This window comes from Sturnira hondurensis, unplaced genomic scaffold, assembly GCF_014824575.4.
Source record: "Sturnira hondurensis isolate 20B ecotype Veracruz unplaced genomic scaffold, ASM1482457v3 Scaffold0022908, whole genome shotgun sequence".
NCBI lineage: Eukaryota > Metazoa > Chordata > Mammalia > Chiroptera > Phyllostomidae > Sturnira > Sturnira hondurensis.
This window is the reverse complement of record NW_028095539.1, coordinates 3,600,025-3,621,458: the sequence shown is the minus strand read 5'-3', so window position 1 is coordinate 3,621,458 and position 21,434 is coordinate 3,600,025. Positions and strand designations below refer to the sequence as shown.

The window sequence follows — 21,434 nt, the reverse complement described above, 5'->3', positions numbered from 1 at the left end:
AGGGTGGGGTGGGCAGCGCTGTGTGGGCGCCTGGAGAGCAGGCAGGGCAAACCCACGGACTGTGTGTAACTTCCTCTAGGATCCGGCTGGAGAGGCGCCCAGGCGCTCACAGTTCTGCTGCTGTCGGCTGTGCGTTCACGGACCCTGTCTTTGAGCAGGCATGAAAACCCTGCGAATGTCGCCTCGGGTTAAAATTCATCTCAGAGGTTAATACAACGCCAGTAAAACGAGCAAACAAAGAAATGCTGCGGGAACCAACTCAATAAACAAACAATGACACCATTCCCTAGCCGTTACCTCCTGATGAAGCTTATGTTCGCTGTGGCTAGTCATTGGCGCCCTGTAGTAAATACGTATTACGGTTAAGGGCAGCTGGTGGACCCTTCACTCGGGCCACCTCCCTCCCTGGGAACTCTAGAAAGTGAATCAGCAGCAAGTGTCAAACTCACTCAACCCCATACTTAAGATCCTTGCAATTTATTGCACATAAATTACAGCTCAACAAAATATTTACTTTAAAATGCCATACAGAGAAGATATAGAACCTGCCCCTAAACTTCAATAAAGTAACATCTACCTGTGTACAGGAGTCACAGGGGCATAAGTGTGGTCTGACACTGACTTAGCCTGGTCTAACGCACCACCAGTTCACGGCCTGGTTTTGGGCACAAAACAGCTGTCAGGAGCCATCAGGTCTGCCGCCGTAAAATGGGGCGTAATTAGCTAACTTACCCAACAAATACGGATGCCCACGGCAACTCCATCACAGGGCTATCGGCTTTGAGGAAAAAACGCACACGAAGCACTCGGCACAGTGTCTAGTTGAGCGCGGTGGCTGTTCGAACAGACGGAGGCCGTGCAGCCTCTCGTGGGGGAGAAGAGGTGTGTGTGCTGGGACAGCGGCACAAGGAAGAGAAGAAGAGGCTCTCTGGGGAAATTAGGGGCAAGCCAGAATGTGCCGTTAGGGAGAGGTTCTCATTTTAGGAACTTAGCTGTCGGGGAGGAAAGACTTTCCCTGCACCCTGAGGTTCTGTTAGGTTCTGTGACCGGGGCTTGCGAATTAAAGGGACTGCAGACAGACTAACAGGAGCAGAGGCGCACAAGTTTTCCTTGTACTTTGATGGGCACCAGGGCTCCACTGAAAAGCAAAGCTAAAGAGGCAGGCAGACGCAGGCGCTTACACACCGCTCTAACGAAGGGCGATAAATCGTGCAGTGGGGACGACACGGGAGAAAAGGGCCGGGGCTCCCAGGAGTGGGAGATCATGGGTGGGTGAACTCTGGGGCAACCCGCTGGCCTCTGAGGGTCATTCGGTTTCTGCATGAAGACTCATCTTGGTGCCTTCCCTGTCCATGTCCTCTACCTCCCGGTACCGGAGGGAGGAGGGGCAGGCTTCACAGAAGGAAATTTCCGCCCTGCTTTCAGGCGGAGAGAGGGAGTGCAGACATTTCTCCCTGCGCCTGCTTCTTCTCAATTGCCTTCAGCTTGAAATCGTCCTTAGGCCAAAGTGGCATGTGTTCAGGCGGCATATTCTGACCTCCTTCACAGCCAATGCCAATATGCGAAAAATTCTTAGCCGCAAACATAAAAACAAATGGTGTAGAACTGACTGGATTTCACCTTGAGGTAACCTAGGAGGGGGGAAGGCCCGGGCTAATTTCTAAATAATCTCTGCATCGCATTATAATGTTCTGGACCAAGTTGGATCCATTCCAAGCTTATCTGTCCTGTTTTCTTCCAGGCGCATTCAGAGCACGTAGTTACAAGTAAAGCAGCTTACGCCATGCTTTTAAGGTCAAACACTGTACTTGAACGATTTTCTAAAATTCTGACTTCACTAAGCTTCTCTGATTCTGAGATAGTCTAAGAAAATGAAACTGGGGGAGGGTGAGGGAAGGGGGCGGGGTATTCTTTAAAGAAAGCGAAATAACAGATAAACTAAACGTACAGAAATACAGGAGGCAAGAGCCTTTTCACTAAGCACATTTATTTCCAGAGGAGACGACAAGAAAACCACCAGCCTGCTTCCACAGCCAGAGCGGGATTTACAAAAATGAGTGCTGGCTGACGTCCATTTAGGGCAGGGGAGCCTAAACTATTTCATCTTGTCCCTTAAAAGCAATGATTAAAAGAATAATAATATCTAGCCACTATTTATAGTGTGTCCTCATGGTGTTCTGCACTTTGAGATGAGGTGAGCACCAAAAATGGGTTGTCAGCCTGTGAAGGACTGTGACATTTGAAAGAATAGAAAACTGGAATCGTCAAAGGAATTCCGTTCTTAGTAATGGCCTAACCTCCTTGAGGAAAAATTATTGCTTTTAGCAGCTGCCCCCCCTCCCCCAGGGGACGTGGAGCTCCGTGGGGAGCAGGGCACCCGCAGCTTCCATTCCCAGCGCAGGGCCAGGATGTCCTGCGGAGCGAGCCCACGCTCCTCCCCGGCACAAGCTGTAACTGCACGAAGTCCCTGAAGAACGAAGATCCACATTCCTCTCCCTTCACTCAGGCCACCTCCCTCCCTGGGGACCTCGCCATTCCTGCACCTCCGCGACAACAACTCTCCAAACCGTGTCTCCAACTTGGTTCTTTCTCTCCCACCACAGACTCCGACTTCCCACTGCCGGGCACGCTTCCCTGGGCACTCCAGCAGCCCCCACGCATAACCTGGCCGAAATCCCACTCACTCCCACGGCTGCGTCACTCAAGGTACCAAGCCCAGAGTCACCTCTGTCTTCTCTCGTAGCCAGCATCTAATCGTCACCGGGACCTGTTACTGCTCCCTGCACGGCATCACTTTCAAAAGCTGTAGGTTTGTATCTGTGCGTGTGTATTTCATTCTTTGAAGAAATAACACATTCGCTTGCTTCAAAACTACAAGGCTGTACGGGCAAAGCCCCCCTCTCCTGCACGCTCAGCCCCGCACTTCCTCTCCCCACCATCAGCCTGGCTTATCATTGTGTTATCTCCCAGGGCTGGGCACGTCCTCTGCACACGTCCTCGACTGTGCCATTTGGCCCTGAGGACGCGCGCAGAATTCCACAATGTCTCTGATCCCTTGCTCCTCCTTTCCATTTCTGCTTTCTCTGCTTTAGCGCGGAAATTCCTTGGTGCAGAAACCTTCTGACTGGCATCTCTGCTCTTTTACACTTAACTCACACCAACAAATATATCTAGTGAGCCCTTTCTACACACCAGATAGAGACTCAGAACCAACCAAACCAAATCAACCTGTCCTAACCGGACCCGCACAGAGTGCCCACCCCCATCTCACCATTGTTGGAGCTTTGGGACCTGGTCAATAAATCGAAGCGCACCCGTCTCTGTTTGCAATCGGTCGGGAATTAGTGACGGGAATGGGGGAAACGGAAATCAAAATGTCAATTTCTTCACTGCTAGAGTTTCGTTAGCGAACTGAGCCCAAGAGCCAAAGGGGCTTCCTACTCCCCACTCCCCCCACTGCGCAGACCTGGAACAGCCCCCACCCCAAGGGAGAGTCTGTTCTGTGGAAGGGCAGACTCCCGGCTGCCGGGGGATTTGCTGCATCAGTCTCCACTGTCAGTCTCCAACAGGGGAGACCAAGGCAGACGGGCCTCCACACCTGACTCTAGAAGACTCAGGTGTGCTTGTCCACCTGGAAATGCGAGAGGAAACATCACACAGCTCTGTGGGAAATCAGATCCTGAAAAAGCTAGAGAGGCCAGAAGGAAGGGGACAAGGCAGCCATCCAGCCCTTCCTCCACAGGAGGAAGCAGAGGTTTCTTCGCGGACACTCGAGCACCGGGGAGTAGAATCTCCCCTAACAGTAAACGAAAAAGCCTGCTTTCCTGCACTGTGTTTTAAAATAAAGTGGTCCTTCACTCAGGAGCAAGCTAGCTCTTTCAAGGCTTTTGGAAGCAGGGCTACATGACGGGAGGTGGTAGGCGTGAGAGAAAAATGGTCTGACCGCAGCATTCGAGTCTTTGGATCTGGTCACCCCCAAAGCCCGATCTGTCCCTTAGTTTGGTTACATGACCCCATACCTGCTCCTTTTTGGGCTTACGCTACCTTGAGTTGGTTTTCTGTCACTTACAATCAACAAGCCCCCACCCAGTCCATTTATTAATTGGTTTCCTGGGCTCCCTACTGTGCATAGCTGTGAAATTAACTTTTAAAAAGCAGAGCTCAAACCATTGCTTGCCTGTCTCAAAATCCACTCAAAAACAAGGTCCCAAGGATGAAGTACAACATCTTCCACAGCACGCCCCTCAGTCTGCCTTTCCAGACCTTCTGCCACACGAGAGGCAAACTGGGACAGGCCGCCCGGGACATCCCGCTCCCCCCGTCTCTGCCTCCTAAATCCTACTGGAGAGAAAGCACAGAAGGAAAGGAAGGAGCTATTTCTTGGTTGAGGTCCATTTCACATTATTCTCTGCAAAAAATCCTTTCCTAGGTACCCTCTGTCCCCAGAGATGTAGTGGGACCCCTCTTGCCCCTGACAGCAAATATCTAATGAACTTGTCTTATTCCATCTCGGATTTTGTGCCGTCTCTTCTCAGGGTCCTCTTATTAGTGGCAAGAACAACCTTCCAGTTGCCCGAGTCAAAACTCCATGGTTCACCTGCCATATTCCACCACTTGTAAGTTTCCCTGGTACACGCTAATCTTCCTCTTGAATGTCTTAAATCAGCCTCATGGCCCCTGCTTACTATCTCTTACCTGCCCACTTTGACAGGTCTCCTGGCCACCAGCCCTGATACTGCAATCCAGCTGCCCACAGACGCCAGGTACCTTTCCAGCAGGCAACTCGGATCACGCTCTGCCCAGCCCTAAGGAGTCAGATCACACTTCTCAGCAGGGCAGTCAAGCCCTCCCACTCCCCAATGAATTGGCTTCTGTCTGCCTTCCCAGACTCACTGCTCACCACTCCCCAGGGAGCACCGGCCAAACCGCTGTTCGTAGTTCCCTTAACACCCAAAGTGCTTCAGTGCGGCTGGCCTCTGCACACGTGCACGTATGTCCGGGAAGGTCTCCCCCACCTCCGCCAAGGAAACTTCCTATCCTTCAAGTCTTCCCTCCGCCGAGAATCTCCTTAGACCGCCCTAGGTAACAGCACTTTCTTAATCCCCAACTTAGTCCAGAAAGATGTGTTTTCTTCGCACCCCCAGCACCTAGCACAAGGCTCAGCACAGCACGTACATGCTCAGTAAATGGCTGAATAGACACCAGATGCCTCTGGCAGAGAATAGGTCTTCATATCTCCACAGTTCCTGGTGCTTGGTCAGCTTGATTGGTGTCCAGTATGGTAGCGTTATATTCATCACTGGACAGTACCACGACGCCCTGTGGACACTGGCACCCCATAAACACTGTTCCCCATTGCACAGCTAAAAGCACAGAGAAGTTAGGTTGTGGGCACTGGAGCCAGAATGACTTAGGTTCGAATCCCTTACAGCTGTCACTAACAAGCTTTGCGTCCTGGACATGTCTCTTAACTTCTGGTCCCGCAGCTTCCTTATCTGCAAAATGAAGCTAACAGTACCTACCTCATCTCGGGTTGTGTGTGTGTGCACGTGTGTGTGAAGACTAAATAAGTAAACGTGCTTAGGATGTTTGAGCAAGTGCCTGGTATGCAAGTAATTAATAAATGTTTGTTGAATGAACGAGTTAATGAATGAGTTGCGCATAGACTGGCAGTTTTTAAAGACTCATCTTTCTTCCTGTAGAACGTTTTCTGTAGAACCCATCTGCCTTTTGGTAGACTCAGTTTCAAGATCCCTACAGGCTCAATCTCCTGACAGCCTTGCTAGCCATTAGACCACCTATCTCCAGGGCTTGGCCGGGCCCCTAGCCAGGTTCACCAATAGGACCCAGAAGACACCAGCACGGGCTGATTCCTTGCTGCTCATAGGCTCTGCCACAGTTCTGCCTGCCCCTATGACAGCGCCACCCGCGCGATGCATTGTGGGGCTGGTAGTTTATAGCTAAAAGACGGTGCCTGCCGAACAACTGTGAGGACTGTGCCTCCGCCTGGTACTGGGAGGAAGACAGAGGGACTCTTCCCATCCCACCTTTGGCAGATGAAGCCTTGGCGTGCCTTTCCTCCCTTGCAGCACTCCAGGGCCGCCCAGGTCTCTGGTTACCAGCGGCCTCTAAAAAAATGAGCCCCTTTTGCTCAGAAAATTCACTATTCACTGAAATTTTAGATTTCAGTTTCAAATCAAGGAAACATTCAATTCCCATATTCTCATAAACGGACTTTGGGGCCATTTGTGGAATGTGTGGTGGTAGCTCTGAAAAGTCGGCAGTGACTCCCTAGTTTCCCTGAAGAATCCACTGCATGGAACTAGCAATATAAATTTATCCAGACTCTGCGAACCTTGTCCACCTCAAACTGCAGTATCTCTTAACATCAAAAGCTACCAGTGGCTCCCTGTTGCCTATCATATAAAGTTCAGACTTCTTAGCTAGGCATGTATGGTGCTCCATCACTATTCTGTACTGACTGACGTGTTTTTTAAAGCAGCCCTTCTCAACATCTGCTGCACGTGAGAGCTTTACAGACACGGGTATTTGTGTCGACCCTAAACCTTGGAATCCCGGTGGGGGGTGGGGGAAGTGGTGCAGTCTCCCGTATGTTTTTAAAAATCCCGGGATGGTTCTCATGTGCAGCCGGGGCTGAGGACCGCCGCTTTAATGCCTACCAACACGGCTGAACACACTCTCACGGATCCGACGGCTCCCTTAGCTCTGCGGTTCACTCTGTTTCAAGTGGCCTTCTTCGCTCTTCCCACCTGGCTAAGCTTAGCTGCTACCCTCTTCTCCTCTGTGCTCCAGCAGGTTTCTTACTCTTGCAGCACAGGGTGTGTGCTTGTCTCTAGTGACTGTGTCTCCCTGCAAAGGCAGTAAGCTCCTGGAGCAGAAGAGTCCTGAACAGCCCTCTTTTAGCCACTCCAGAGCCACTGAATCAGAATCTCTGGGGGCAGGCCTCAGGCATAAGTTGTTTCTTAAGCCCCACAGGTGATTTTGCTTCCTGCCCCTGGCTACGAATTAGCTCTACAAAAGCACTGGGTACTCCAAGCATCAGTAAGTATTTGTTGCATTGAATGGATGAAGCATCTCACTTGTTTTTAAGGCTCCACGTTGCCTTTGATTCCCCTGGAAAGCTACACACCCTGCCTTGTACTACCTTCTTCCATCACTCATTCATTCACCCAACAAACATTACTGCAACCACAACCAAACCCTGGGGATTGGGGAGTAAACAGGAAAACACAGTCACCACCCTACAGGACTTAGAATTAACATATTAGTTATAGGATAGTTATTACTACTACTTTTGAATAATATTGGATGTTTCCTCCCTCTAGATACTATTTGATATTCAAGGTTAAGAAAATCTCTTATTTTCTTATATCCCCAGTATGTTGTTGGTACATGGAAGGCATCTGCAAATCCTTACCGAATTGAGGTAACGCATTTCATAGCACTTATCACCCATCAGTTCGCATCTCTCTGTGTGGTTACGCGACTAATGGCTCCTTGTCCCATGAGCTGTAAATCCCCTGATGACAAGCACTGAATCCATTTTGCTCATTATGCGGGGGTGGGGGGGGGCAGCTGGCTGAGTAGGTGCTCAATAAATATTGCTAAGTACAATAAATAAATACATGAATAAGACATCATTAAGAACAAAAATGAACTCTCTCAACTCAATATCCACTTCTTCTCTCTTCCTATGCTCTCTTCAAAAGGGAATTTTCTTCCTGGACAACAAGGAATTTTAGGCTACAGGGAACACGAGCCAAACAGGTGATGTTTCTTTTACTTACTTACAGGTTGACCTGGGACTCTACTTCAGGGTCTTTCGTTGGCCATGGCTGAAGGGACTGGATGCCAAAGGAGAGAGATGACTTTGCTTTCCACAGAAGGGAGTGTGCGACCTGACCCCCGCAGGACCCCTTCGTCAGCGGATCCATCGGCGGGGCTGGAGGCTGGAGTGCTGTACTGAAGCAGAGGGAGTTGGGAAAGGCTCTGAGAACAGAGAATGAGACGTGCGGGCCAGTCACTGGCCAATGCTGGCACCACCATCCAGAGGCCAGCCCCATTCATCAGTTAAGGGCCCAGGGGTCCCCCATCATGCCTTTACTGCAGGAAGTGATGCCTGAGCATGCTGGGGGCAGGAAGGCACTGCCCACACTCTCCCTCATCCCTCAGCAATGAGTGATGTCATTCACGCTGTGAGGTCAGCGGGGGCCAGGGGACAAGGAGGACAGTGAGCATCTAAACCACAAGGGACTCATTGAGGAAAAGGCAGCATTCATCCAGGAAGGAGGGGCAGCTACATCTGGAGTGATTTGAGGGAAACACTAGTGGGGGGACCTCATGCCCCTCACTGTGTTGGTCTAGGGGAGCTGAGATTATCACCTACTTTCCCACTGAAGTTTCCCAGAAAAGCCACGAGAAGGACATACACTGGCAACAACACTGTTGACAAAGAGGACCAAACCCACATTTCTAGAGGATGGGCAGAGTGGGTAAGCAGTAGGCGCTTGCTGAATTAATGCATGGATTGTTTGTGGGAACAAACTGAGAAATGAATCCCTGAAGCCTGCCTGCTCCCTTCTTCGAGGACCCAGCAAGGAAGGTGGGAAGGTGGCTGGGGGGCAGGGTGGCGGTGGGGCTGCTTTGCTGGGAAGAGGTAGGCAACCTGCTCCCGGGTTGGAATTACCTTCTGAGCCAATGAGTGGGCTCTTGACTCACCTTTCCCTCAAATGACAGACAGACAAGCAAACAAGACCCAATGACTTGAAAATGGAAAATAAAAATAAAAAGGAACTCTGTGTGATGTCTTCTTTGTAACTTATTTTTATTGTTATTGAATTTATTAGGGCGACAGTGGTTAATAAGATTACACGGTTTCAGGCGTACCATCCTTAACACGTCGTCTGCACGCTGTGCCGTGTGGTCATCAGCCCAGGTCTCCTCCCAGCACCATCACCCCCTTCATCCTCTTCTACCCGCCACCCCATCGCTCGGCTCATCACCCCGCTGCTGCTGTGTCCATGAGCTTGTTTGTTTGCTTGGGTTTTTTTTTTTTCTTAATCCCTTCACCTTTTTCATCTGGCCGCCTAATTCCCCTCCCCCTCCCCTCTGACAGCTTATGTTCTATCTTTTCTTTTCTTTTAATTTTGAATTACTAAGATTATTTCTGTTTTAGCCCTTTCAGCTTTAAATTTTGTTTAAAAATACTTAAATACTAGTCCTTTAAAACGCTCCCCATCATTTAATTTTATCTTTTTGCCATAACTTTATCCCTAGTTTCTGAGGTCTTTTTTGATACTTTCATCTAATTCTTTAGCTTCATTTTCTAACTGTTCAGATTCTGTCTCATCCCTGTTAATTTTAATCCTTTTACTCATTTCAGTTATCTTTCCTAGTCTTAACTTCCTAATTTAAAAAATGTACAGTCCTCTAATCTTCTGACATGTTTTATCTTCATTGTCTGGCTATTTAAAATAGTCAGCAGTTGAAGAACTTCTAGGAAAGCTGGTGGCGTAAGTGCGCATTCGGACAACTCTTCGGAACCCATGCAAATAACCAAAAATTGCCCAATATTCGAAGGAGACCTGTTGACACCAGAGAATGGCAGCCTCCGTGCTGTAACTCTGAAGATCCGTGCACAATAAAGGGTGGACGAACTGAAAGCGAACCCCGAGCTCTGCCTCTAGTGCATGTAGTAGGGAAATGAGCAAGCGCGCTCGGGAGGGCTACCTGCCGCTGAGGAGGCAGGCCAGGCAGGAGCTCCTGCTGCTTCCTCTTTCCTCCCAGTGGCCCAGCTTCCTAACACGGAGGTTGTGGCCTAACCTGCGCAAGGCTGAAGGAGAGAAGAAAAACTCTATCTTAGGAGCTGTTTGAACTCCTGAACGATATTAGCCAAAGGCCTATTTGAACCCCCTAGAATAGGCCCATGAGTCAGAAAATCACACCAACTGAGGCCACCTTTGGAGAGACCTGTTTGTCCTAAAGTGAGGCTTGTGGGGACAGCTGAAAATTCAAGGGAAGTCCTGCGTGGGTTGCACACTGAGCAGGCACAGGGGACCCTCCAGATCCGGGGGAAGCCTGGGGAGAGAGTACAGTCAGGTGGCCCGTTGCCACAGCCCCGCACCCTTCCACCGCCCAGGAAGAGTCCAGGCCAGAGCTCGCGCTCAGGGACTGAGGGAGATTCACTGTTGCTCAGACAAACAGGCAAGGGGCTCAAGGCGAGCTGGCCCCTGTCCTCACCAGGCATGCACAGACCCAGGCGAAACTGCTCCGATTCCAAGATGAACAGGCGGGAATCAACTAGCACAGGACCTATGAAATAGGGTTTGCAAAGGCAGGTGAGGGGTAGAGATGAGAAGATTTTTAACAGGGATCAGACGAACAACATAAAAGCTTTGTTTTCTCAAGAAAATGAAAGAACAAGAACCTCTCAAAACAAAAGATCAAATAATGCAAGACAGACTTCACAAGGCTCCAGGATAAAGCTGCCAGAATGTTGCAGGAAGAAAGCCAATTCAGTGTGGAGGTGCTTCAGGGGGCAGGGGTGGGGCGGAGTGGGCCTGCTGAAAAGAAATCGGCAGGGCACCCGTAAGGGCATGTGTGGGGTTTTTAATTAGACTGGGGACAGCCATCAGGAGCCACAGTTCCCAGTTTTCTCCTCCTCTGTTGTGACTCCCAAGCCCTCAGTGTGTCCTGAGAGTTAGTATTGAGAGTCTAAATGGAGGACAGTGATGAGAAATGTGGCCGCTTTCCAGTGAGCCCTCCGCTGATGGCCACGAGGGAGCAATAGCAGTCATGGACAGCTGGGGGCGGGGCCGCAGAGGTGAGTGTCTGTGGTGGCAAGGCCAGGCCTGCTGGGGCCCAAGAACGCAGCGAGAAACAAGCCAGAGGAACACAGCTGTGGCCCTGATTCGTCTCAAAGGCTGGCAGGTAGACCCCCGCATGCAGCAGAGTGGCCTGAGAGGCAGCAAGGCCTCAGTTCCGGCTCCTTGGACACCGCAGGCCTCGCCCCCAGCGCAGGCGGCACCAGTCACTCAGCTTCAGCCCGACTCCTAGAGGAACAGGGAAACTGCCAGGAGCCACGCCCACTCTGTTGTACAAGATACCTTGCTCAGCCTGGGAGCTGAAAACCACCTCAGCCCAAGCCCAGACCATCGTTATCGCCTACCTTCAAACCCACATCTGCTTTAGGGGACACTGGGAGGACAAATTCCCTGTCCCTAAATCTAAACTGCCCCCTCCTACACAGCCACTCACAGTCCTGTACCCCTCTTCCTCCACAGCACTCAGAACACAAGGCTTCCCAGTTGTGCATTTTCCTGCTGGAACAGCCTGCCCCCACCCAGTTGAACGTCAACTCCATGACATCAGGACTCCCACGGTCTTGCCCACTGTGTCCCCGGTGCCTAGCACATAGACGTGCTCAGTACACAGTGGCTGGATGGGCAGTGACTATGTGAATGCCAAAACTGGGAGGGAAAGAGTCATTTGGAACCGAGAGACGAAGTCAGGCCAATTTGGTCTTCCTTTCTTTTATCCGACCCGAGGACGTGCTTATTGATTTCAAAGAGGGGGAGAGAGGGAGAGAGAGGGAGAGAAACATCGATGCGAGAGAGAAACACTGATTGGTTGCCTCTTGTATGTGCCCCAACTGGGGGCCAAACCCTTAACCCAGAAATGCGCTCTGACCGGGAGTTGAACCCACAGTCCTCCAGTTTCTGGGACAACGCTCCAATGGACTGAGCCACACTGCCCAGGGCTTGGCCTTTCTTGAATGAGGTCACTGGTGGCTTCCACAGGCCACTGTGGGACCTGCTCAACGTTTTTGCCAATCTCTGACAGGCAGATGCCCTGTCAGGACTGACAACCGCAGGGAGCAGACCATCCATCTGCAAAACACTGCTCCTGGCCAGGTCGATGGCACTGATTCTAGAAAACACTTCATGGCTGGCGGCTCTTCCGAAGGCACTTTTCTCTCTGGCCAAAAATCATAAGACAGGCATTTCTGTCCTAACTTCCATTTGAGCTCAGAGTCTGGAATCACTGTCACTTACAGTTGGAAAGTCCACTTCAAGTGCTTGGTTTTCCATTTCTACCACCGTGCCCTCTGAAGCAGCTCCGAGACTGGCATGCCAGGAACACGGTGGCACACCAATGTTTGGGAACCTTTCCTAGCGTGCCACCAACTTTTGATCAGTGTGCCTGATTTATTCTGGCTAGACTGAAGAAAGATGCTGTGTGTGGCAGGTATGGTGAGGCCACTTGCTCAGTGCCCACTGCGACTCCACTCCACTGTGCAGAAGCTGGAAAACCACAAGGTTAATGTCCTTGCCTCCTCTGCAGTTCAGGGTTCTACCTGGGATTCAGGTCCCTCAACTCACATGTGCTCAGGAGAGACTCTGATCTGGAGTGGAGACAGGCAGATGCAGAGAGGGGACCCAGAGCACCATTTGGCTTTTGTGGGTCATAGCAGAGCTGTTGTGGTTCTGGGAGGCAGCAGGTGCTGGGTTCTGTCACTTTCTGAAGCAGCGGTGGCAGCTTTGGGGCTCAGAGCAGAGCCAGGAGCGGGGCTGTGCAGTGAGTGAAGGGGGCAGCAGCCTCTGGACCACTCAGTTTCTTGCTATGAAGTGGCAGCTGCCCTGAACACATGGGGCACGGCGGTCCGGGGGCTTGGAGCTGTTCCTGGGAGCTCAGACGGGTGTCCGCCGTCCAGCCTGCCAACAACTTTGTGAGCGCAGAATTCCCCATATCGCTGTTAAATCTCATCTGCTTACAGAAGGCGGAGCACGTTCTGGTGTAGGCAACAGATCACTGACTGGCGGTCACAGTGGCAGATGTCAGCTTGGATTTTGAGCCCGCCAGTCCACGGGTCCTGTGCAGAGCGGAGAGCAGGGTACGGCTCCCTTCTGGTCGGTGCAGCAATATCACTTCCAGTGGGCAGTGAATAGAGGCAGCGTGCTCTAATGGGAGTACACAGGGATTGTGCCGTGTGAGTGTAAAACAGAGCTGGACCAGCGTTTCTGCTCAAGGAGCAAGGCGGTGCTGAGGGGCAACCAAAGAGCAGCACACTCACTGCAGATGCCTCTAAGGTCACTGCCATCCCAGAACAGTGACTGCGCCACTGTCATGGACCTGCTAACTGTGGTTTTGAGTCTCCCAGAGTGTGCGACCAAAAACTGCTGGACCAACTCTGTGTTGCTGAGAACACAAGGAAGTTGAGAAACACAAGTCTAACCTAGAGACGCTTTCACGTCTCCAGTGGTAAAAACGGTGCTGCGTTTTGCAGTGAGCTACGTGGGGCACACTGGCTGCTGGGATGCACTTTCTCACCCCGAGTCAGAGCTGTTTCATTACCCACCAGCCCTCAGTGATTTCAGGGCTAGCTCAGGGCCGGAGGCGGGGCGACTTGGCTCCTTTTTTGTGACACCTTTTCAAATGTGGCGAGACAGCTATTATATCCTCCATGAATTTTCTTTTTCAAGTGATATACCCCTCCCTACACAAATCTTTTCCCTTTACTGGATCATTCCCAGCAGATATAAATGTCTTTATAAAATGAAGGCCAAAAAAAAGACCAAAAGAAAATCAAATCAAACAACCAATTTTCAGCTGGCATCCCCTCCCCCCCAAGAGTTGGCAATGTCCACTGTTTGCAGTCCTTCTCCCTTTGTTATCTCCCGAGGCCCGTCCGGGGAGCCGGTCGCTCTCGCCCTCCCCAGGAACAGCTCTTGTCAAAGGCCACTAATGAACGTGATGCCTGATGGCCAGTTCTTAGTTCTTCATTTTGTTTGACCCATCAGCAGCATCTGACACAGAACAATCATTCCCTCTCCGTTTTTTAACTGTTTATTTACACTAATTTCCCCAAATAAAAGTTTTTAATGCCATCATGTATCCATGACATGATGGCTTCACCTTTAAGTCTCGAAGCCTGACCTTTACTTGAGATTTATATGAACAGCTATAGTCCATCAAAATTGTCGTTCGCCGAATCATAGTCGTTCTTCCTGACCCATGAGGTTATTTAGTGATTCCCTTTCCTGAAGGCCCCTGCCCCACCTTCCCCCGCACTGCTGACCCTGCCCTATCTCACTGTTAGTCACCTTGCAGAACGAAATGAAAGCCTCGATGCCTCCTTCCAACATTTCCTACCTGAGGGTCCAAACCTGCGCTGTCCAATAAGGAAGCCACAGACCTCATTTGGCAATTAAGCACCTACCACGTGAACTGGGGTGTCATGAGTGTAAAACACACACCCAATTTCAGACAGTATTGGGGGGGGAGGTAAATCATCTTAATTATTTTTAATCTTCCCCCTAGCTTTAGAGACAACCACGAGTGTGGTCTGTACTCCCCATCTCCGCATTCACGTGTAGCGTTAGAATTCCCCGCGACCCACGCTGGGAAAACCAGCAACCCACTGCTCAGGCCAAACCGCTTACAATTTTCTTACAGCGTCATCTGTCAGACCTCATCTCTGTTTAGACCTTCGGCTCTGGGCACCAGGCAGCCAAACATAATTTCTCATATTAATTAATTTTCCAAAGCAAAACTAATTTGACTACTGTCTTCCTCCAAGAAAGGAGGCTGGTTTGTATTAACGTAAACTCTTAGTGAAGAATTAAAGATGGTTTTTCTCTTTCTCATCGAAGAACAGACATAATTTGAAAATTAATTTCCTTCTGTTGGCCCTGGGAGCCCATCAGGTCAGCCCAATACAAGACGGCTCTTAATAGTCCTTCCCAGGAAGTCTGCTGTTTTTCCGCAGGCAGCTGACAGCGGCAGACTTATTTGTGATTAAACACTCACAGGCCTGACTCAAACCAAAAGAATAACGGCAGAATATGGAAGAACGAAGACTATGTAAACAGCACACATTAAAATAGTTGTTTACAAAACTACCTGGAAAAACGTGTCTCCTGGAAAAAAAACAAAACCCAACAAAAAAATCTGTTAGGAATCTGTGAGTCGGGGGAAGCAGAAGGAAGAGGAAAAGTAGGTAACCCAATGCATAATGGATAACTGTTCTTTTCTGATCCAATCTTGGCCTGGAAAGCCATATGCAGGAACAAGGAGGCACTTGTTTGGCATCAAATATGTTCTTGCAAGGCGTGGGTTAGATGCATTGCTAATAAGAAAGTCACCATGTAGGAAGCAATATTTGGGACAGCAGGAAATATGGTGTTTTCCCTCTGTAACGCGCAATCTTCTGCCTGTGTAGGGCTCTGCGCCCACTGTGCCTAAATGTGGTAGGCATAATTTAACCACTCAACTAAGGTAGTCTTTTATGACAAGAACTTAAAACACACACACAGAAACCCCAATTCTGTGACTCTGGGGTGGCATCTGTATTTTGGAAAGTTTCCCAGATATAACAGTTTATTTATTTATTTATTTATTTGCTAAGCCGGTACCCATCCCTCTTATGGTAAAACTGGGTTGGCCCAAAAGTGCTTTCTGCGTGGTGGCTCTAATAGCACTTAGTTGTCAACTTCACCTGAAACAATTTTGTGACAGCTGTCGCATCAGCATTCATGTAGAAAGAACTTACCGAAATTGGTGCATTTTCGTGCAGCCATGTCAATATTGAGGATGGAAGAAAATAAGCAACATTTTGGCATATTATGCTTTATTAATTCAAGAAAGGTAAAAATGCAACAGACACGCAAAGAAAAGATTTGTTCAGGCATGGGGAGGGTGCTGTGACTGACTGAACATGTCAAATATCATTTGTGAAGTTTCTTGGCCCTATCGGCATTTTGGCCAAATAATTCTTTGCTGTGGGGCTGTCTTATGCTCTGGAAGATGTTTAGCAGCACCCCTGGCCTCTAACCACTAGAAACGAACAGCAGAAAATAGCCAACAGACTCAAAATATCTGAATCAATAAAGTTATTGGTAAAAATAAAAAAACATGCCTTTTATTTTATGGAAAAAACGTAACAGACTTTTTGGCCCCCCAAACAGTACTGTGATTTTTGTCCTTTGGACCATCGCTACCTCTTTGTCTCTTGTGGATGGAAGTGAGCTGACGCCTCACGTCAGGGCTGGACACGTGACCCAGCCGGCCAGCTAGCACGCCTCACCCCTGTCTGGCCAAAACAATTGGTTCGGGTATGAGCAGAGAACTCAAGAGAGCCAGTGAAGTTTAAGCCTGTAACATTCTTGAACCAACGAGAAAGAGGCCCTGTCTTTCTGCTGGGATTGCACATTGGTAGAAAGTACACCTGGAATAGTTAACTTTCTTTGCCTCCATGAGGAAAGGTGTGGAAAAGAAGCAAGACAACCCAGAAAAGAGACGAGACTCCCGATGACACCATTTGAGCACCTGGACCTGTCCTCTCCCAAAGCTTGGTTTTGCCCAGCATTTGGCAATTGCACGAACCAAGAATTTTCCTTGGCATGTCATTCATAGCTTTCAATAATCTTTTTAAAAAATTTAGCAGCTGGTCAGGCACTGATCAGAAAAGACACCAGTGAGTTACTAGTCCTGGCTGGGGCTCAAACACTGTCCTGTGGTGATGAGCACCAGGAGGCAGGAGTGAGACCCACGCGCTTCGAGACTGCACCCTGCAGTCCAAGCCTCCACTGTCATCTGGAATCAGAGCCACAGGCATGAATGATGAGTGACAGGTACAATGAGGCAGGCTTCACCTTTGTGGTCAGGGAAAGGTATCAGAGCTGCCCAGTAACCAAAAGGCTTGCCTTACAACGTAGTCATGTCCGTAGACATGACAAACAGAGTCTGGATGACCAGCTGCAAGCGCTGTCGTGGAAAAGATTCCCGCGTTGTGGTAATGGATGGTTTGACCATCCATTTTGGCTGCGTCCCCGGGCCGGCAGCACTGGGGTTCCCTGTGAGCTTGGTAGAAACGTAGTCACAGGCCCACCCTGATGCAGCGCGCGTCTGTGGGTGAGGCCCGGGAGCCCTCACAGTGATGATTCTCACACACTTGAGGACTGAGAACCACCGTGTCAGACTAGAGAGCGCTGGTTTTCACGGTCTCCTGAGCCCCAGCCCCAGAGATTCTGAGTGAGTAGACTGGAGCTGGAGCTTGAGAATGTGCGTTTCTAGCCGATTTCTGGACAGTACAGGCGCTGCTGGTCCAGAGACCGCACCCCGGGAACCGCTGTCTCAGAGGCTGACCTCCAGGGTGCCTCAGGTTCCATCAGCGCCCTGATGGAAATTCTCTGATCTTTGGGATTTGCCTTTTGCCTTGCAAGCCAGTCCTGCTGGTATGTAACCCTGTTAACGCCCCGGCTCACTTGTGTCGGCTCCGTGAAGTGCTGTAGCCAAAATGACCCAGCTCAGCTACAGAGGTGCAGTTAAAAATAACTCAGGTTCATTAACTGTATCCACAAAGCCACAAAAGATAACAGATGTATTTTTGGAATATATCTTAAAGCAACAAACACAATAGGGTGACCTATCGGCCCCCTCATACAAAGTAGGTGTTTCTGTACCTCTCATCTCTGACTCACCCCCTAAATGTGTTTTTCCAGCCAGTCCTAACCAGCACCCTGCATACCTATGGTCCTCCTCAATGCCTCTCTTCTCATATCTGCAGCTCAAAAACAGGAGAAACAAAGGCAGGACCGTGCTCTGGGGCCAGAGGAGGAGGAAAAACTGTGTGGGCAAAGCTAGGATTTTAACAAGGCAAAAGAAGGGAAAGGCAGAGAACTTTCATACAAATGTTAATCGCTTTTGTGTGAAAAACATCATTTAGTATGCTTTGTGCCAGACACTGGTTTCGACACTTTGCATAAATCAGCTCGTTTAAAGCTTCACTCAATACTGTGAGACAGGTTGGCTATCATTTTTCAAATGAGTTATCCAGGGCTCAGAGGGGTTAAGCAACTTGTCCAAGGCCACACATACAGCAAGTGCAAGCACAGAAACTTGAACCCAGGTCTGCCTCATTCCAAAGCCCTGGTTCTTGAACACTCTGTGGTATGCCTTCCTACAAAATCAGGACACATACATCCAGGCAGGTGGCTTCAGAGCGTAAGTGCCTTGCCCCACAGTCTCTCTAACTAGATCTCCCAGCCAGCCTTTCTCACTGCCACCAGCCGCACGCCCGGCCGCTGCTTGCTCCTTCACATGCAGTATGTTCTGTGTCTGCTGGCCAGTTAGCAGAGCTGACAGGGGACATTTAGCAAAGACAGTTGCCATCCTGAAAGAAATGCCTGTTTTCCTGATGTCCACGAGATGACTGAGTAAATACGAGTAGACCAGACTCTAAACATGAAGCAGTGGCATTTAAACTCGATACCATAGGAAGTAAGGAGGAAGTGAGGACTTTGGAGTAAGGGAGGCTAATCTGGCAACGTGCCCACCGATGTGAACAGGCTCCCACTGCTGCTGCCCAGCGGAAAATCACCGGCAGAACCTGCTGAGCAGCCACACATCCCATCACCACCCTGGCCTTTCTGGAACAACAGCCACGCGGGAGGGACCCACACACGTGTGTGGTTAAGAAGTTTCGAAGGTTAATTCTGTTGGCAACAAAAGCCCGCTTGGTCCAACAGGAAGCAGCTCTTCACAATTTCGCTTAAGACTATTCCCATTAATAGATTAAACAGGGATTCTGTTTAAGACAACAAAAAATAGCCCTAGCTGGCATAGCTCAGTGGACTGAGTGTGGGCCTGCGAACCAAAGAGTCACCAGTTCGATTCCCAGTCAGGGCACGTGCCTGGGTTGTGGGCCAGGTCCTCAGTTGGGGACGTGTGAGAGACAACCACAGGTTGATGTTTCTCTCCCTATTTCTCCTCCCCTTCCCCTCTGTCTAAAAATAAATAAATGAAATCTTTTAAATTTTTTTTAAAAAAACCCCAAACTTAGGAGAAATTGTAGATGGACATTGATCTGCTTTAAGTGAGAGACGTCTTTCCTAAGTAAGCCCAAACAGGAGGAATAAATAAATTTGACTATTTTTTAAAAAGAAAGATAGTAAGAGCTTTAACAACGAATACGATAAACGAAGTTAAAAAGCAAATAATGAATGGCAAAAAATATCTGGTACATATTTGACAAAAAATTAATTCCCTCAACAAATAAAAAGTGCTCCAATAAAAAATAAACATTCCAAAGGAAAAATGGACAAAGTGGATGTATACATTTCACTAAAAATACAAATTATAGATAAGTACGAGAACAGTTTCATCTCCTGATTAGACAAAGAAATTTAAATTAAAATGAGGTGCAGCCTTGGCAGGTGTTTGCAAAGGGCAATGCCTAGCACGGGCTGAGTAGAAGCAGGAACACTGACGTGTTCGTGGGAAACCGCGAGCTGCTCCAATTTCCCACTGGGCACTTTGGCATCCTGCCGAGTGTCCATTTCCTTGGATCCAATAATCCCCATCACTTCTACACATTTATCTTAAGGAAATGACTGCCTCTTCATACACAGGCTAATGCACGTGGGTTCGGTGTGCCTTTAGTAAAAACGAAAACCTGGCAATAAACTGCATACACAATAACAAAAAATGAGTTAAGTAAATTGTCCTCCAACAAACATAAATTATTATCATTATCAGAAAGTGGTCATCACTGTTTCTAAGGTGTGTGTGATAATATCATGGAATGTCAGACAGAGGGGGGAAAACCCTCTGGAAGCCAAGAAGTCACTTGGTCTTTCGGGTACAAGGTCATGAGGACCAAGGAGGGGTGGTAGAAGTGAGAATTCAGAGGAAGAAAAACTTTCCTATCTGGTGCTGTCTAATATTGTATATACATTAGTCATGCGTGGCTATTTGAATTTAAGTTAAAGTTAAATAACATTTTAACTGCATTTCTGAGCTGCATTCGCTGTATTTTAAGTGCTCGAGAGCAGCAAGTGCCACTAGCTACAGTATCAGACCGCAGGGACTAGAGTGGTCACCAAGTCCCACCGCCCAGCGCTGATGAACACGTTCTTCCTCAAGCCTGGACCCAGCTTTGGGCTCGTCTCTTCTCCCTCATCTCTGGGTGCACCTCCTCTTATCCTCGCGTTCCAGCAACAAGAGCGTAGGCCCCGGAATAGCTCAGAACACTTCTGTCTGGGTCTCCCAGTCCAGCGGCAGCGGCGTATCACCCAGGTCATTGCACACGTAGAAGAGCATCGTGTGCGCGGACTGTTGACAGAGCACAGAGCTCAGGGCCAGGGAAGTCCTCCCAAAGCAGGAGGGCTGGGCATTATCCAACAAGGAAAGAAAAGACCATTCTAAGCAGAGAAAGGGGCATGACTTGAGCAAAGGCACAGACGAGAAGAAGCATGGCATAAGAGAAGAATTACCAGCTGGTCAGGCATCGACTCATTCAACGGAGAGTAAATGTCTGACGGCCGAGGCCCGAGCCAGGTTCTGGGGACAGAGCGGTGGACAGGACAGCAATGGTCCCTGTTCTCGGATGCTTACACTCTTGTCCAGCACTGCGGAGCAGCAAGGGTGAGGCGAAGTGTGCGAGGATCACTTCTAATATCTAGGATCCTGCTTGGCTTTGTTTTTTAGCGGAGCAAGGGAACCCTCTTTTTGGCCTGGGTGAGGACCGAGTCCTCTCTCCTATCTCCTTGTCTCCCACCCCAGTCCCCATCACTGCAGAGGGAAACGGAGGACTCCTGGTAGCAGGCTGGGGGTGGGGGTGGGGTGGCTAGGCGGCGGAGGAGCACAGCTGACAGTTTGGGTAAGACCCCTCCTGCGGCCAGTGAGGATGTGGATTGGAGAGGAGGGAGAAGGAAGATGGGAGGTCAAGTGCTGAGGCTCCTGGAGTCATCTAGAAGAAGCGCGGAGGGAGGGGGTGGAGCTGAAAAACGGCAGGGCCAACTTTTGTTGGAGCGGGAGAAGGCACTCCAAGTTAGGAAAATGCTCGCTGAGGGAATGAGTCTGGCAGAGCGGAGGGAGCGCCGTGCAGCCCGCGTCTGTGGGTCAAGGTTCCAGGGAGGAGAAGGAACTGAACATCTCAGGGGAGTTCCCCAGGCCAGAGGAAGGGAGCCAGGCGGGGCACGGGCACCCGCGGCGGAGGAAGGGAGCCAGGGGGTCAGAGAGGCCCCAGGGGCTCGCCCGCTGGGGGCTGCGCCGTTCCAGGATGGGCGGGGCCGGGAGGCAGCAGGTGTGCGAGGCCCGCGGAGCGAGGAGCCTGCTGCCGCCTCGGGTCCTGGGGCGGCGCAGGACGGCTCCCGGGAAGAGGGGGACCTTCCTGGGGTTTACTGGGGCTGTTCCTCGACCTTGTCCTTGAGCAGTTTACAGAGGCAGGCGGGGCACATTCGCCACAGCCTGAAATCCGCCCAGAACCACGGCTTTGCTCGGGGCCTGCCACAGAGCCGACGGTTTGCGGGAGTCTCGTCTGGTCTGGGTTCCCGACGCTCCAGGTGCTTCTCTGGAGCGACCCCCCTCCCGCACCTGCCGCTCAGGCGCCCCAGTCCCCCTCAACCCCCGTC

The 21,434-nt window shown here is 50.0% G+C and overlaps 1 protein-coding gene across 6 annotated transcripts in view; it reads right to left on the bottom strand.

Moving 5' to 3' along the window:
• Positions 1–21,434, bottom strand: part of GARNL3 (GTPase activating Rap/RanGAP domain like 3) — a 117,947-nt gene that overhangs the window by 96,193 nt on the left and 320 nt on the right. For 4 of the 6 annotated variants that reach the window (XM_037036524.1, XM_037036525.1, XM_037036526.1 and 1 more), the window contains exon 2: positions 7,813–7,983. The exons of 1 other annotated variant lie outside the window; for it this stretch is intronic. In XM_037036524.1, the coding sequence (XP_036892419.1) occupies positions 7,813–7,983 (171 nt within the window). The remainder of the gene's footprint in view (positions 1–7,812; positions 7,984–21,434) is intronic. One more of the 6 variants, XM_037036527.1, reaches the window with a different exon arrangement.